The 11,648-nt window shown below is 45.0% G+C and overlaps 1 protein-coding gene and 1 long non-coding RNA gene across 2 annotated transcripts; one reads left to right on the forward strand and one right to left on the reverse strand.

Moving 5' to 3' along the window:
• The first annotated feature begins 206 nt into the window (after positions 1–206).
• On the forward strand, positions 207–1,791 carry LOC130277802 (uncharacterized). Its single transcript, XR_008845572.1, has 2 exons — positions 207–1,509; positions 1,601–1,791. It is a non-coding gene; the product is annotated as an uncharacterized LOC130277802 (long non-coding RNA).
• Positions 1,792–6,019: 4,228 nt separating this feature from the next.
• Positions 6,020–10,080, reverse strand: NDUFB7 (NADH:ubiquinone oxidoreductase subunit B7). Its single transcript, XM_056527817.1, has 3 exons — positions 9,922–10,080; positions 7,717–7,885; positions 6,020–6,196 (listed from the first exon to the last, which is right to left on the reverse strand). The coding sequence occupies exons 1-3, from the start codon at positions 10,010–10,012 to the stop codon at positions 6,112–6,114; spliced, it is 345 nt and encodes a 114-aa protein (XP_056383792.1). The 5' UTR covers positions 10,013–10,080; the 3' UTR covers positions 6,020–6,111.
• Positions 10,081–11,648: the final 1,568 nt, after the last annotated feature.

Genomic DNA, 11,648 nt, shown 5'->3' on the forward strand with positions numbered 1-11,648 from the left:
TGTGAGCTGCACATGCAGTCTTTTTTAGATTTGTAAATTACTTCTATTAAAAAATCTTAATCCTTTCAGTACTTATGAGCGGCTGAAGTTGAGTTGTTCTTTTCTGTCTAAGTGCTCTCTGATGACACGTGTCTCAGGAAACGCCCAGTTTTGAAGCAAACCCCCATAGCAAACCTCTTCTAAACTGGGCGTTTCCCGAGACACGTGTCATCAGAGAGCACTGAGACACTTTATGTGTTATGTATGTTTTTTTTTTAAGTGGTGCATATTTCCCTCAGCGCTGCACTATTCCCATCATAGAACAGACTCTGGTCCATGTTGGTAGTAGTAGTAGTACAGGGGCTGAGGAACCAATAGCACTGGGTCTCACCCCTGAGACCTGCTGCCATCCTAACTTAGAAGCCAGGGAAGCGGGCAGCATGCTGCATGGTCACTGGCGTTTAGCAATCACAAAGTCCCATCAAAACAAAATTGGTACCAATAAATACTACAGATCACAGAGCAAAAAAAAAAGACCCTCATACATCCCCGTATACGGAAAATTAAAAAAAAAAGTTATGGGGGTCAGAAGGACAATTTTAAACATATTAATTTTCGAACAAAAAGTTGTAATAATTTTAGAAAAGTAGTAAAATAAAACAAAAACCTATATAAGTTGGTTTTAATCGTATGGACCTACAGAATAAAGATAAAGTGTGATTTTTACTAAAAAGTGCCCTATGTAGAAACAGAAGCCCTCAAAAGTTACAAAATGGTGTGCGTTTTTTTCAGTTTCGCCCCACAAATAAAATCCCTGTGTCCTTAAGGGCTTAAACAAAAATAGAGTAAAATCCATCCCATAATGTCCAGATGTATAATCTAAGCCCAGAGCAGATACAGGTTACTGATGATCTCCTTATCGGTGTGTGGCTTGGCCACTGCTGGTGATGTCACACATGTGATCTCATAGAACCTGTTGGGGCCTATAGAAAGGGCTGCGGCCCTGCACACAGTGTCAGTCTTTGCTGGCTTGGGCTTTGGGAGTGTTCATCACTATGGTTCTGCCAATTGGGAAAAAGAGAAAGTATGGTCATGTGACTCCGAGCATCCCGAATATGGGAGGGAGAATGGCGCCGGCTTTACCATCACAGCCGGCACCAGTGGCTTCAACATCTCAGCCAGCCCCGGTGGCTTCAACATCTCAGCCGGCCCCGGTGGCTTCAACATCTCAGCCGGCTATTCCATCAATGCCGGCTGCGGCTCCTACATCTTACCCGGCTATACCATCTGCACCGGAGGACATGGAGACTGATGGAAGACAATACCCAGATGACGTCGACATGTATGATGTGGAGCCGAAGAGGAGGCGGTTCTCCTACGACCCGGACGGGTCGTGCATCATGGAGGACGTCAGCTGCCCCAACTGGTTATGGAAGTGGAGGAGATAGGAAGCGAGATCCATAACCAACATCAATAACATCTACTACAACATCAATAACATCAACACCATCTATTGGGGACTCACTAGAGGTAAGAACTTTACAGCAATCATCTCCTCTTCTCTTCTCCAATTGCTCAAAGACTAAATATTTATTTATTCATTTCTTTGGTTTCTCTGCAGTTCCCCAATAACATCTATAACATCTGAGACTCCTAAAGACTCATCCGATGAGGAGACCTCGGTGTAGAAGATACCACATCTGATACAGCCCCTTCAAGCCTCCCCGCAGAGAAGACATCGCCATGCTCTGACCTCACAACATTTAATATGTTGGGATATTTATAATAAAACATATATATGTTTTTACCTTATGTTAATGTTTCATCTCATTAATACTCAGGGGACCATAGAATGGTATAGAAAAGTCACATATATTTGCCCAAGGTTTGTCTTAAGTGAAAATTTGCATCCTTACCAAGCTTGGTGTACATCTGAGGTGACAGTTTGAAAAGTGGGAGGGTCTTAGGGAAAGGGGGAGGGGTTTTCCAAGGCTTATATGGGCCATAGCAACCAATCAGATCGCTTCTTTCAGTTTTCAGAGGCCTTTTCAAAAATGAAAGCAGTAATCTGATTGGTTGCTATGGGCAACACAGCAATTTCCAAAGTGCAACTGTCACCAACTTTGTACCCCCGGACTACCATCACAAAGGCAATGCAACCAACCAATCTTTTGGCTGCACTTTTCCAGCCCCCATAAATCGCCAGCAATAGTCAGATAGGCGTGGCTGGGGTTTTGCAATGTCCCGCTATCGCCGCCACACTTATCTGCTCTCTGTCAGCACTGGGACCGCTGTGTGATGGACGCACAGGTCCTCATTGCACGCGCCCCTGACCTACTGGCATGAATTTACAGCAGTGTTTCCCAACCAGGGTGCCTCCAGCTGTTGCAAAACTACAACTCCCAGCATGCCCGGACATGCTGGGAGTTGTAGTTTTGCAACAGCTGGAGGCACCCTGGTTGGGAAACACTGATTGACAGAGTGAGCGCTCCTGTGCAGTGATAGAGGCAGAGAGCGGGGGCCACACAGGGATTGGCCGCATTGCATTAGTGATGGACGGTAATATCATGGAAGTAGTCCGGGGGGGGGGGGGGGGGGGGGGGAAAGATGGCGAGAGTTGCACTTTAAAGGAGTAGTCCAGTGGTAAACCCAGTGGTGAACAACTTATCCCCTATCCTAAGGATAGGGGATAAGTTTGAGATCGCGGGGGGTCCGACCGCTGGGGCCCCCTGCGATCTCCTGTACGGGGCCCTGACAGCCCGCGGGAAGGGGGCGTGTCGACCTCCGCACGAAGCGGCGGCCGACACGCCCCCTTAATACAACTCTATGGCAGAGCCGAAGCGCTGCCTTCGGCAATCTCCGGCTCTGCCATAGAGATGTACTGAGGGGGCGTGTCGGCCGCTGCTTCGTGCGGAGGTCGACACCCGCTATCTGGCCGGAGAGCCTGGCCCCCGTACAGAGAGATCGCAGGGGGCCCCAGCAGTCGGACCCCCCGCGATCTCAAACTTATCCCCGATCCTTAGGATAGGGGATAAGTTTTTCACCACTGGACAACCCCTTTAAAAATGTATTACCGTAATTATAATTCACACCAGACAATCTTAGCTGGTGTAGATTGCGACACATGGACATTAACCCCTTAAGGACCAAGCCCATTTTCCCTTGAAGGACCAGGCCAATTTTATTTTAGCATTTTCGTTTTTTTTTCCTCCTCGTCTTCTAAAAATCATAACTCTTTTATATTTCCATCCACAGACTAGTATGAGGGCTTGTTTTTTTGTGCAACCAGTCGTCCTGCGTAAAGACATCACTCATTTTACCATAAAATGTATGGCGCAACCAAAAAAAAAAAAAATACTAGTTGTGTAGGGAAATTAAAAAGAAAACCACAATTTTGCTAATTTTGGAGGGTTTTGTTTTCACGCCGTACAATTTACGGAAAATATTAAGTGTTCTTTATTCTGTGGGTCAATACGATTAAAATGACACCCATGATTATATACTTTTCTATTATTGTTGCACTTAAAAATAAAAAATCGCAAACTTTTTAACCAAATTAGTACATCTAATATTCCTTCTATTTTGACGACCTATAACTCTTTCATTTTTGCGTATAAGCGCCAGTATAAGGGCTCAATTTTTTGCACCATGATCTGTACTTTTTATTGATACCACGTTTGTGTATATAAATCTTTTATATACCGGTATTTTTTTTTTTTTATAAAATGTGACAAAAAGCAGCAATTTTGAGTTTTTTTCTTCCTTAAGTTCACGCCGTTCAGCGTACGGGATCAATAACATTTTGTTTTACACTTTATGGGGGTAAAATGGGATTTTTTTTTCTACTTTCATTTTTACACTTTAATAAACCCCACAGCAATCCTTTGATTGCTAATACTGTTCAGTGCTATCTATAGGGCATAGCACTGATTAGTGTTATCGGTCATCTTCTACTTTGGTCTGCTCGATGATCGGATCGCCGCGGCAGCGCTGCAGGCGATCCGATCATCCATACATCTGACCGCACTGCCGCGATCTGTATTGATCATGGCATCTGAGGGGTTAATGGCAGACATCCGCATGATCGCGGATGTTGGCCATTATCGGCGGGTCCCTGGCAGCGATCAGCAGCCGGCATGATCCGGGCATCGTTCCGATGCTCGCGGTCACGTAAATATATGTCATGGTGCGCTAAGTACCGCAGTACACAGGACGTAAATTTACGTCCTTTGTCGTAAAGGGGTTAAAGGATGCGACAAAATTAGTAAAATATAGTGGTCACCACTACATGGGCACTGTCTGGGGTGGGATCTTCGTCTGTGTGTAGTCAGGGTTACCATTACATGGGGCAGTGTTTCCCAAACAGTGTTCCTCCAGCTGTTGCAAAACTACAACTCCTAGTATAGGCATGCTGGGATTTGTAGTTTTGAAACAGCTGGAGGCGCCCTGGTTGGGAAACAACGACATGGGGGAATATTGGTGTAGAGCTGGGGGTCACCATTTTATGGGGTGGTGGGGGGATATTGTTTTGTGTATAGTCGGGGTCACCATTTTATTGGGGGGGGGTATTGGTCTGTGTATAGACGAGGGTCACCATTACATGGGGGGATATTGGTCTGTGTAGATCTGGGGTCACCACTATATGGTCACTATATGAGGGGATATTAGTCTGTGTACAGTGGTTTTTATTCAGTATCAGTATGGCGGTATTATACCCTCACTGTACAGTGTAATGTTAGTGATCATGACATGGCGGAATTATCTGTCTCTTGTATAGTGGTTTTTATTCGGTATCAGTATGGTGATATAATCTAGTCGCTATGTGATGGTAATGTTTGTGGTCCCCTGAGGAAGTCATTGGAAAGGTTTGCTATGGGGATTTGCTCCTGCTCTGGACAGTTCCTGACATGGACAGAGGTGGCAGCAGAGAGCACTGTAGTCAGACTGGAAAGAACTACACAACTTCCCATGGAGCATACAGCAGCTGATACATACTGGAAGAATTAAAGGGGTATTCCAGGAAAAAACTATTTTATATATATCAACTGGCTCCAGAAAGTTAAACAGATTTGTAAATTACTTCTATTAAAGGAGTTCTCTAAGCTAAAAATGTTAACCCCCGCTGTGCCTGGGCTGTAAAACTATACATAATAAACTTTCACTCACCTGCCTATGATCCCCCGTTGTTGCGATATCACCGTCCTGTTCTCCGGTCCCGGTCTCTTCCACTTCCTGCGGGTCAGTGACTTCACTCTGCGCTCAGCCTATCAGCGGCCGCAGCAATGTCCCGTCGCGGCCGCTGATAGGCTGAGCGCAGAGTGAAGTCTCCGACCCGCAGGAAGTGGAAGAGACCGAGACGGCGATATCGGAACAACGGGGGATCGTAGGCAGGTAAGTGAAAGTTTATGTATAGTTTTACAGCCTGGGCACAGCGGGAGAAAAAACATTTCAGTTGGAGAACTCCTTTAAAAAATATTAATCCTTTCACTACTTATGAGCTTCTGAAGTTAAGGTTGTTCTTTTCTGTCTAAATCCTCTCTGATGACACCTGTCTCGTGAAACACCCAGTTTAGAAGAGGTTTGCTATGGGGATTTGCTTCTAAATTGGGCGGTTCCCGAGACAGGTGTCATCAGAGAGGATTTAGACAGAAAAGAACAACCTTAACTTCAGAAGCTCATAAGTACTGAAAGGATTAAGATTTTTTAATAGAAGTCATTTACAAATCTGTTTAACTTTCTGGAGCCAGTTGATTATATATATATATATATATATATATATATATATAAAGTTTTTTCCTGGAGAACCCCTTTGAGTAATTTACAAATCTGTATAAATTTCTGCCACCCGTTGATTTGAAATGTTTTTTTCCCTCCCACTTTAAGAACATTTAGCTCTATTTTTATTGCACGAATAGCTTGTTTTTACCTTAGCAAAATTAAGGAAAAAAAAAAATTTCCCGTCTCCGATTGAGTATCACGGGCCCTGACTGCGGCGCGATGTCTGTCCGGCGCACACACACAGAGCAGCTACACCACATACTCCATAGGATTCACATTTAATGCAGGATGAACGCATCATCTCACCGACAGACATCTTTATTTTAAAGAATTTACAATAACAGGTAAAGGACGTCATGCCGCCTCCACCTCCAGCCTGCGCTTCGCTCTTTCTGCCAGACGACGTTCTCGCTCGTATTGCTTCATTCGTTGCACGTAACTGGAGATAGAGGGGAAAAAAACAGAGCAAAAGTGTTTACAGTAAATTCCATTTATCTGACACAAAAACGTGATAAAAAAATTAATACAGGATCAATGGTTGAGACTAGAGATGAGCGAACTTACAGTAAATTTGATTCGTCACGAACTTCTCGGCTCGGCAGTTGATGACTTTTCCTGCATAAATTAGTTCAGCTTTCCGGTGCTCCAGTGGGCTGGAAAAGCTGGATACAGTCCTAGGAGACTCTTTCCCAGGAATGTATCCACCTTTTCCAGCCCACCGGAGCACCTGAAAGCTGAACTAATTTACGCAGGATGAGTCATCAACTGCCGAGCCGAGAAGTTCGTGACGAATCGAATTTACTGTAAGTTCGCTCATCTCTAGTTGAGACATACAGAAAAAACAACTGTAAAATAAAGACATTTCAGGCAGAAGTAATTGTATAAAGGCAGCATTTTCCAACCAGGGTGCCTCCAGTTGTTGCAAAACTACAACTCCCAGCATGCCCGGACAGCCGTCGGCTGTCCGGGCATGCTGGGAGTTGTAGTTTTGCTACAGCTGGAGGCACCCTGTCTGGGAAACACTGCCCTACCTGATGTGAAAAGGATCACGCCTGTAGAGGCCGATAGCTTCCGGAGATTATTAAGAAGGTTTCCATTCACTTTCTGCAAGAAGAGTTAGTGAACATGGTAAGAAATAGAAAAAACAAAAAAGTAGCAGAACTTTTTATTCTACATTAATACAAGCAGTGTTATCCAAACAGTGTGCCTCCAGCTATTGCAGAACTACAACTCCCAAAATGCCCGGATAGCCCTAGGCTGTCCGGGCATGCTGGGAGTTGTAGTTTTGCAACAGCTGGAGGCACACTGTTTGGAAAACATTGAATAAAAAGGGTTTTCTCTACAAATAGTATATACCACCTGTTAACAAAATAGCCGTTCTATGTCCGACTGCTGCCCCCCCAATAATTGCCACAACGGCAGTGTGGAGGGGCTTCGAATGGAGGGGTTGTCATACACGAACAATGCTGCTGAATGGTAAGGGTCCAGCATGGTGCTTACCTGTTATCCCCATAAACATTAAAAGGGGTATTCCAGGAAAATTATATATAATATATGTAAGTAATCATGAGCACAGTGCTCTCTGCTGACATCTCTGTCCATTTTAGGAACTGTCCAGAGTAGGAGAAAATTCCCATAGCAAACATATGCTGCTCTGGACAGTTCCTAAAATGGACAGAGGTGTCAGCAGAGAGCACTGTGCTCGTGATGTCAGCAGAGAGCTCTGTGTTCCAAAAAGAAAAGTATTTCCTTTGTAGTATTCAGCAGCTAATAAGTACTGGAAGGATTAAGATTTTTTTAATAATTTACAAATCTGTTTAACTTTCTGGCACCAGTTGATTTAAAAAAAAAGGAAAAAAAGTTTTCCACCGGAGTACCCCTTTAAGTATTGATTTAAAACAGGAATAAGACGCTCCCCTATACCCATAAACCCAATGCAGTCAGGTGGGCCGTACTCACTCTTCATGCTGGCAGTATTCCCAGTCATGGCGCTCGTGGCTACAGCCGAATAGGTTTGGCCACATGTCCCTCTTACACTTCATGTATTTGATGAGATGATGGGCGCAGTAGTCCCTCTGCTTCAGGGGCACCTGTGCAAGGTTCATCTGTTCCTGAGTGGCCACCATCACTAAACGTGAACAGAGAAAAAAAAATAAAAAGAAGGGGTGAGATCCCCAAAAGACACAGAAACCCCATTACAGCACAGGAGGCGGCACATACATCAATATACATTATCACTTATGTGACGTCTGCCGGACAGCAGCAATGAGACTCTGCTGCACCATTCACACTACGGAATTTCTGCGGCGGAACGTCCAGACCCCATAACGGAACATGTTCATTCTTTCGGCAGAATACGCTTGGAAGTGCTTTACTGTCTCCATAGAAACCGCCCATTTCCAAATGGTCCTAGGGCCGGTTTGTTCTGCCGTCATCCACTACGGATGGACTCTCCCTATGGAATATCTCTTTATTGTTTGAATGAACCCTAAATGTACTAAGAATTGCGCAAAAAGTAATTTCCTAACATAACATTGTGCAAATGCTGTAGGTTCCCTCTTTATGACTAAGGCCGGGGTCCCTTAAAATCGGATCCCCCATAAAAGTTCAGCATTGCGCCCTATTTCCGCCTATGGAGCAACAGACAGGACACCTGGTGCAATGGATCCCATACTGCAGTGGTGTCCAAACTGCCCCCCTCCTGATGTTGCAAAACTACAACTCCCAGCATGCCCCACTGTACGCCCCCCCCCCCCCCATCCTCTGCCTACATACCACTGCCCCCATCATCCTCTGCCCACATACCGCCGCTGCCCCATCGCCTCCCCCCATCCCCGGTGTTATAATTACCTGTTCCCGGGGGTCCAAGATCCTTCTGGCTCCGTCGGCGTCCTGCGCTGTCACCGTGCCTACTGACGGTGACGTCTCGTTGGAGAAGTCATTCGTCATCGCACAGCAACAGCGCAGGAGCCAGAAGGATCGCGGACCCCGGGAACAGGTAATTATAACATCGGAGATGGGGGGAGGCGATGGGGCGGCGGTATGTGGGCAGAGGATGGTGGGGGCGGTGGTATGTGGGCAGAGGATGGGGGAGCGGCGGCGGTATGTGGGCAGAGGATGAGGGGGCGGTGGTATGTGGGCAGAGGATGGGGGAGGCAATGGGGCAGCGGCGGCGATGGTCGTCTCTGGCCGGGGGGCGGGGCATTATCGGAAAGGTAATTGCTGATACAGATAATGTCTAAAACCGCGATTATCGTCCGATATCGGCCAAACCGATAATCGGTCGATCCCTACTCCAGATGTTGCAAAACTACAACTCCCAGCATGCCCGGACAGCCAACGGCTGTCCGGGCATGCTGGGAGTTGTAGTTTTGCAACATCTGGAGGTCCGCAGGTTGGAGACCACTGCCTTAGAAGGTGGGGGCCGGGGAGCTCAGAGATATAAGGGTAAGAGACAGGTCCCTCTCTGGAGATTGTGGGGGCGCCACAGGTTGGACCACCCCACAATAAGATGTCGCTTATGTCTAATGCGAGTTCCCTATGTAAAACAAAAGACTTTTTTTTTTTTTTTGCGCGTTGCGGCTGTTTCTTCCTCCGTTAACCACTGTAGGGGGGAAAAAATAAAGCAAAATAATTTTCTTTTTTTTTTTTAAAGTAATTTACGGTTGAACATGGCCCTACGCATTCATGTGAACCTGGGCCTAAACGTTCTTTCCCGTTTCACAACAGTGATGGTTTTTTTCCCGCGGTTTCGCTACGTTTGTGGATTCATAGGGCATTAAGGGAGATTTTGTCGCTCATAAGGTCATCGGTTTTGTCGCGGTGATAATGGATAGACGCCATTCAGCTGCGGCCATATTGAGCCCCTCACAGATCTTACAGTAATAAAAATTATTCCAAGGTGCGACCGTGGAATCATGTGACCCAAACCGCAAAACTATCGCAGCACTGACTTACGGTAAACTTTTATGTTGCCCATAGCAACCAATCAGAACCAAGTTTGTAGTTCAAGAAATGAAAGCTGAGCTGTCATTGGTTGCTATGGGCAACAAGGGGAGCTTTGATAAACCAGGCCTCAGACGTGAACACATTGCTCCGCACAGAGCTGTGTACATTGAGGTCACTGACAGCTATATCCCGGCTTCACCATGACAACCAACATACCCCTCTCCTCGAAATGCTCCCCCAGAGGGCTGGCTGGCATAGTCCTGGGGTTCGGATCCCCCCAGTAGCTCCTGGTCAGATTTCCTCCCATCTTTGCAGCCACCCGAGGGTCACCTCCGCAGCTGCCCGATAACACATAGACGTCAGGAATTTTTTTTTTTTAACGTCCTTCAGTAAAATCCTACCTTGGACTCCAGTTCAAGAAGCCATTTTGTTGAAGGCTATTCCATAGGGACTAATGTTATTTTGTCTTCGAAAATATGTCCGCCGCTGTACAAATCTATGCAGTATACTGCAGACACATTTGTTATACTGTACGTCATGACGTCATTCTAGTACCAGGAGTCTACGGTAGCGCTCTCAATCAAGCATAGAGCGGTAGTGTATTGACGCCACTCTGCAGCGACACCCCCTGGTGGGCGGTTGTAAGTGAATGGCAGCAGTGGTTGTGACTTGTGAAGAGACGCAGTTTTCCCGCGCAAAATTCACCTCATCACCTCAGGACGGGGGAGCCGCCATTTACATTGGCTCACAGGAAATTTACAAGGTTTTATTATATTTATTTAGCCTATTTTTTAGAAAATAAACTACGTGTTAAAATGTGGTAATATTTTTCTGTGTCTTAGTGCTTCTTTGTTCTTTTATCCCTGTTAGGCTGTGTTCACACAGGTAACCCTATTATTTTTTTTACACAAATATAGCTGTAAAATTGAGGTAGTTTTTGAAAAATGTGTTCTTTGAAACTCTATAGAAAAGCGACCGTCTGTGCGCACATAATAATAATAATAATAATAAAAGAAAAAAAAAGGCGTTATTTCTGTCTGACGTTCATAAATTTGCGTCTTATTTACTTGTGTCAGTAATAATACCTGGAATAACAGAATCTGACTGTAAAAGAACAAAATAAAATAAAATTGCAATAACATATGGTGTTTTCAAAACAGTGTGCCTCCAGCTGTTGCAAAACTACAACCCCCAGCATGCCCGGACAGCCGAAGTCTTTGCACAGGAGCCCCATAACTTCACCCTAGGACCTTATTAGGCTTCAGGTCAGGCCTAGGACAAAGTCAAACTGCTGATTCCAACAGTGTTTCCCAACAAGTGTGCCTCCAGCTGTTGCAAAACTACAACTCCCAGTATGCTAGGAGTTGTAGTTTTGCAACAGCTGGAGGCGCTCTGTTTAGAAAGCACTGCCACGTTACTTTTGTTTGGCACTCTTTTGACTCGAAAGAACATCGCAAAAATAGTTCCCCCCCCCCCCCCCCCCAAAATAGTCTTAGTCTTGATTTTTTTTATTTTTTTTTATTCAAGTCATGTGACTTTATACTGAAGAATTGGGGGGGGATGTCAATCTGAGATCCGCAATCTAAAAATGCTGTAGTCCCAGCATGCTGCTATTTTTGAAGACTAGCCCTGAGCCTAAAAACGCTACTAAGGCTTCCTTCGTAAATTTGCGTACATTGAGGGACATTTATCAATCTTTGCTTATGTATTCTTTTTTTTTTTTAGTAATTTTTTCCTTACTTTTTTGTTTTGCTTATGTGCGACTTATTTATCATCTGCTTTCAGCCTGTTGATGATTTTCTTTCACGTCAGCAATTTTTCCTTTTTTACTTTGGTAGTAGCTTTTTCTGCTCCATGTTTGAGCTGGAGTAAATTTAACCTTGTTGCAACTTTTTTTTTGCGCAGTTGCGACTGTCACAGTTGATAAATTTTGAAAAATTTAC

This window comes from Hyla sarda, chromosome 6 (assembly GCF_029499605.1).
Source record: "Hyla sarda isolate aHylSar1 chromosome 6, aHylSar1.hap1, whole genome shotgun sequence".
Taxonomy (NCBI): domain Eukaryota; kingdom Metazoa; phylum Chordata; class Amphibia; order Anura; family Hylidae; genus Hyla; species Hyla sarda.

What these genes read in the sequence shown, in the direction of transcription:
- NDUFB7 (XM_056527817.1), bottom strand. Translation starts at nt 10,012, where the DNA reads ATGGGAGGAAATCTGACCAGGAGCTACTGGGGGGATCCGAACCCCAGG. An exon ending in GGAGCATTTCGAGGAGAGGG is followed by an intron (nt 7,886 to 9,921) that starts GTATGTTGGTTG and finishes GTTCACGTTTAG; the next exon opens with TGATGGTGGCCACTCAGGAA. An exon ending in GAATACTGCCAGCATGAAGA is followed by an intron (nt 6,197 to 7,716) that starts GTGAGTACGGCC and finishes CTCTATCTCCAG; the next exon opens with TTACGTGCAACGAATGAAGC.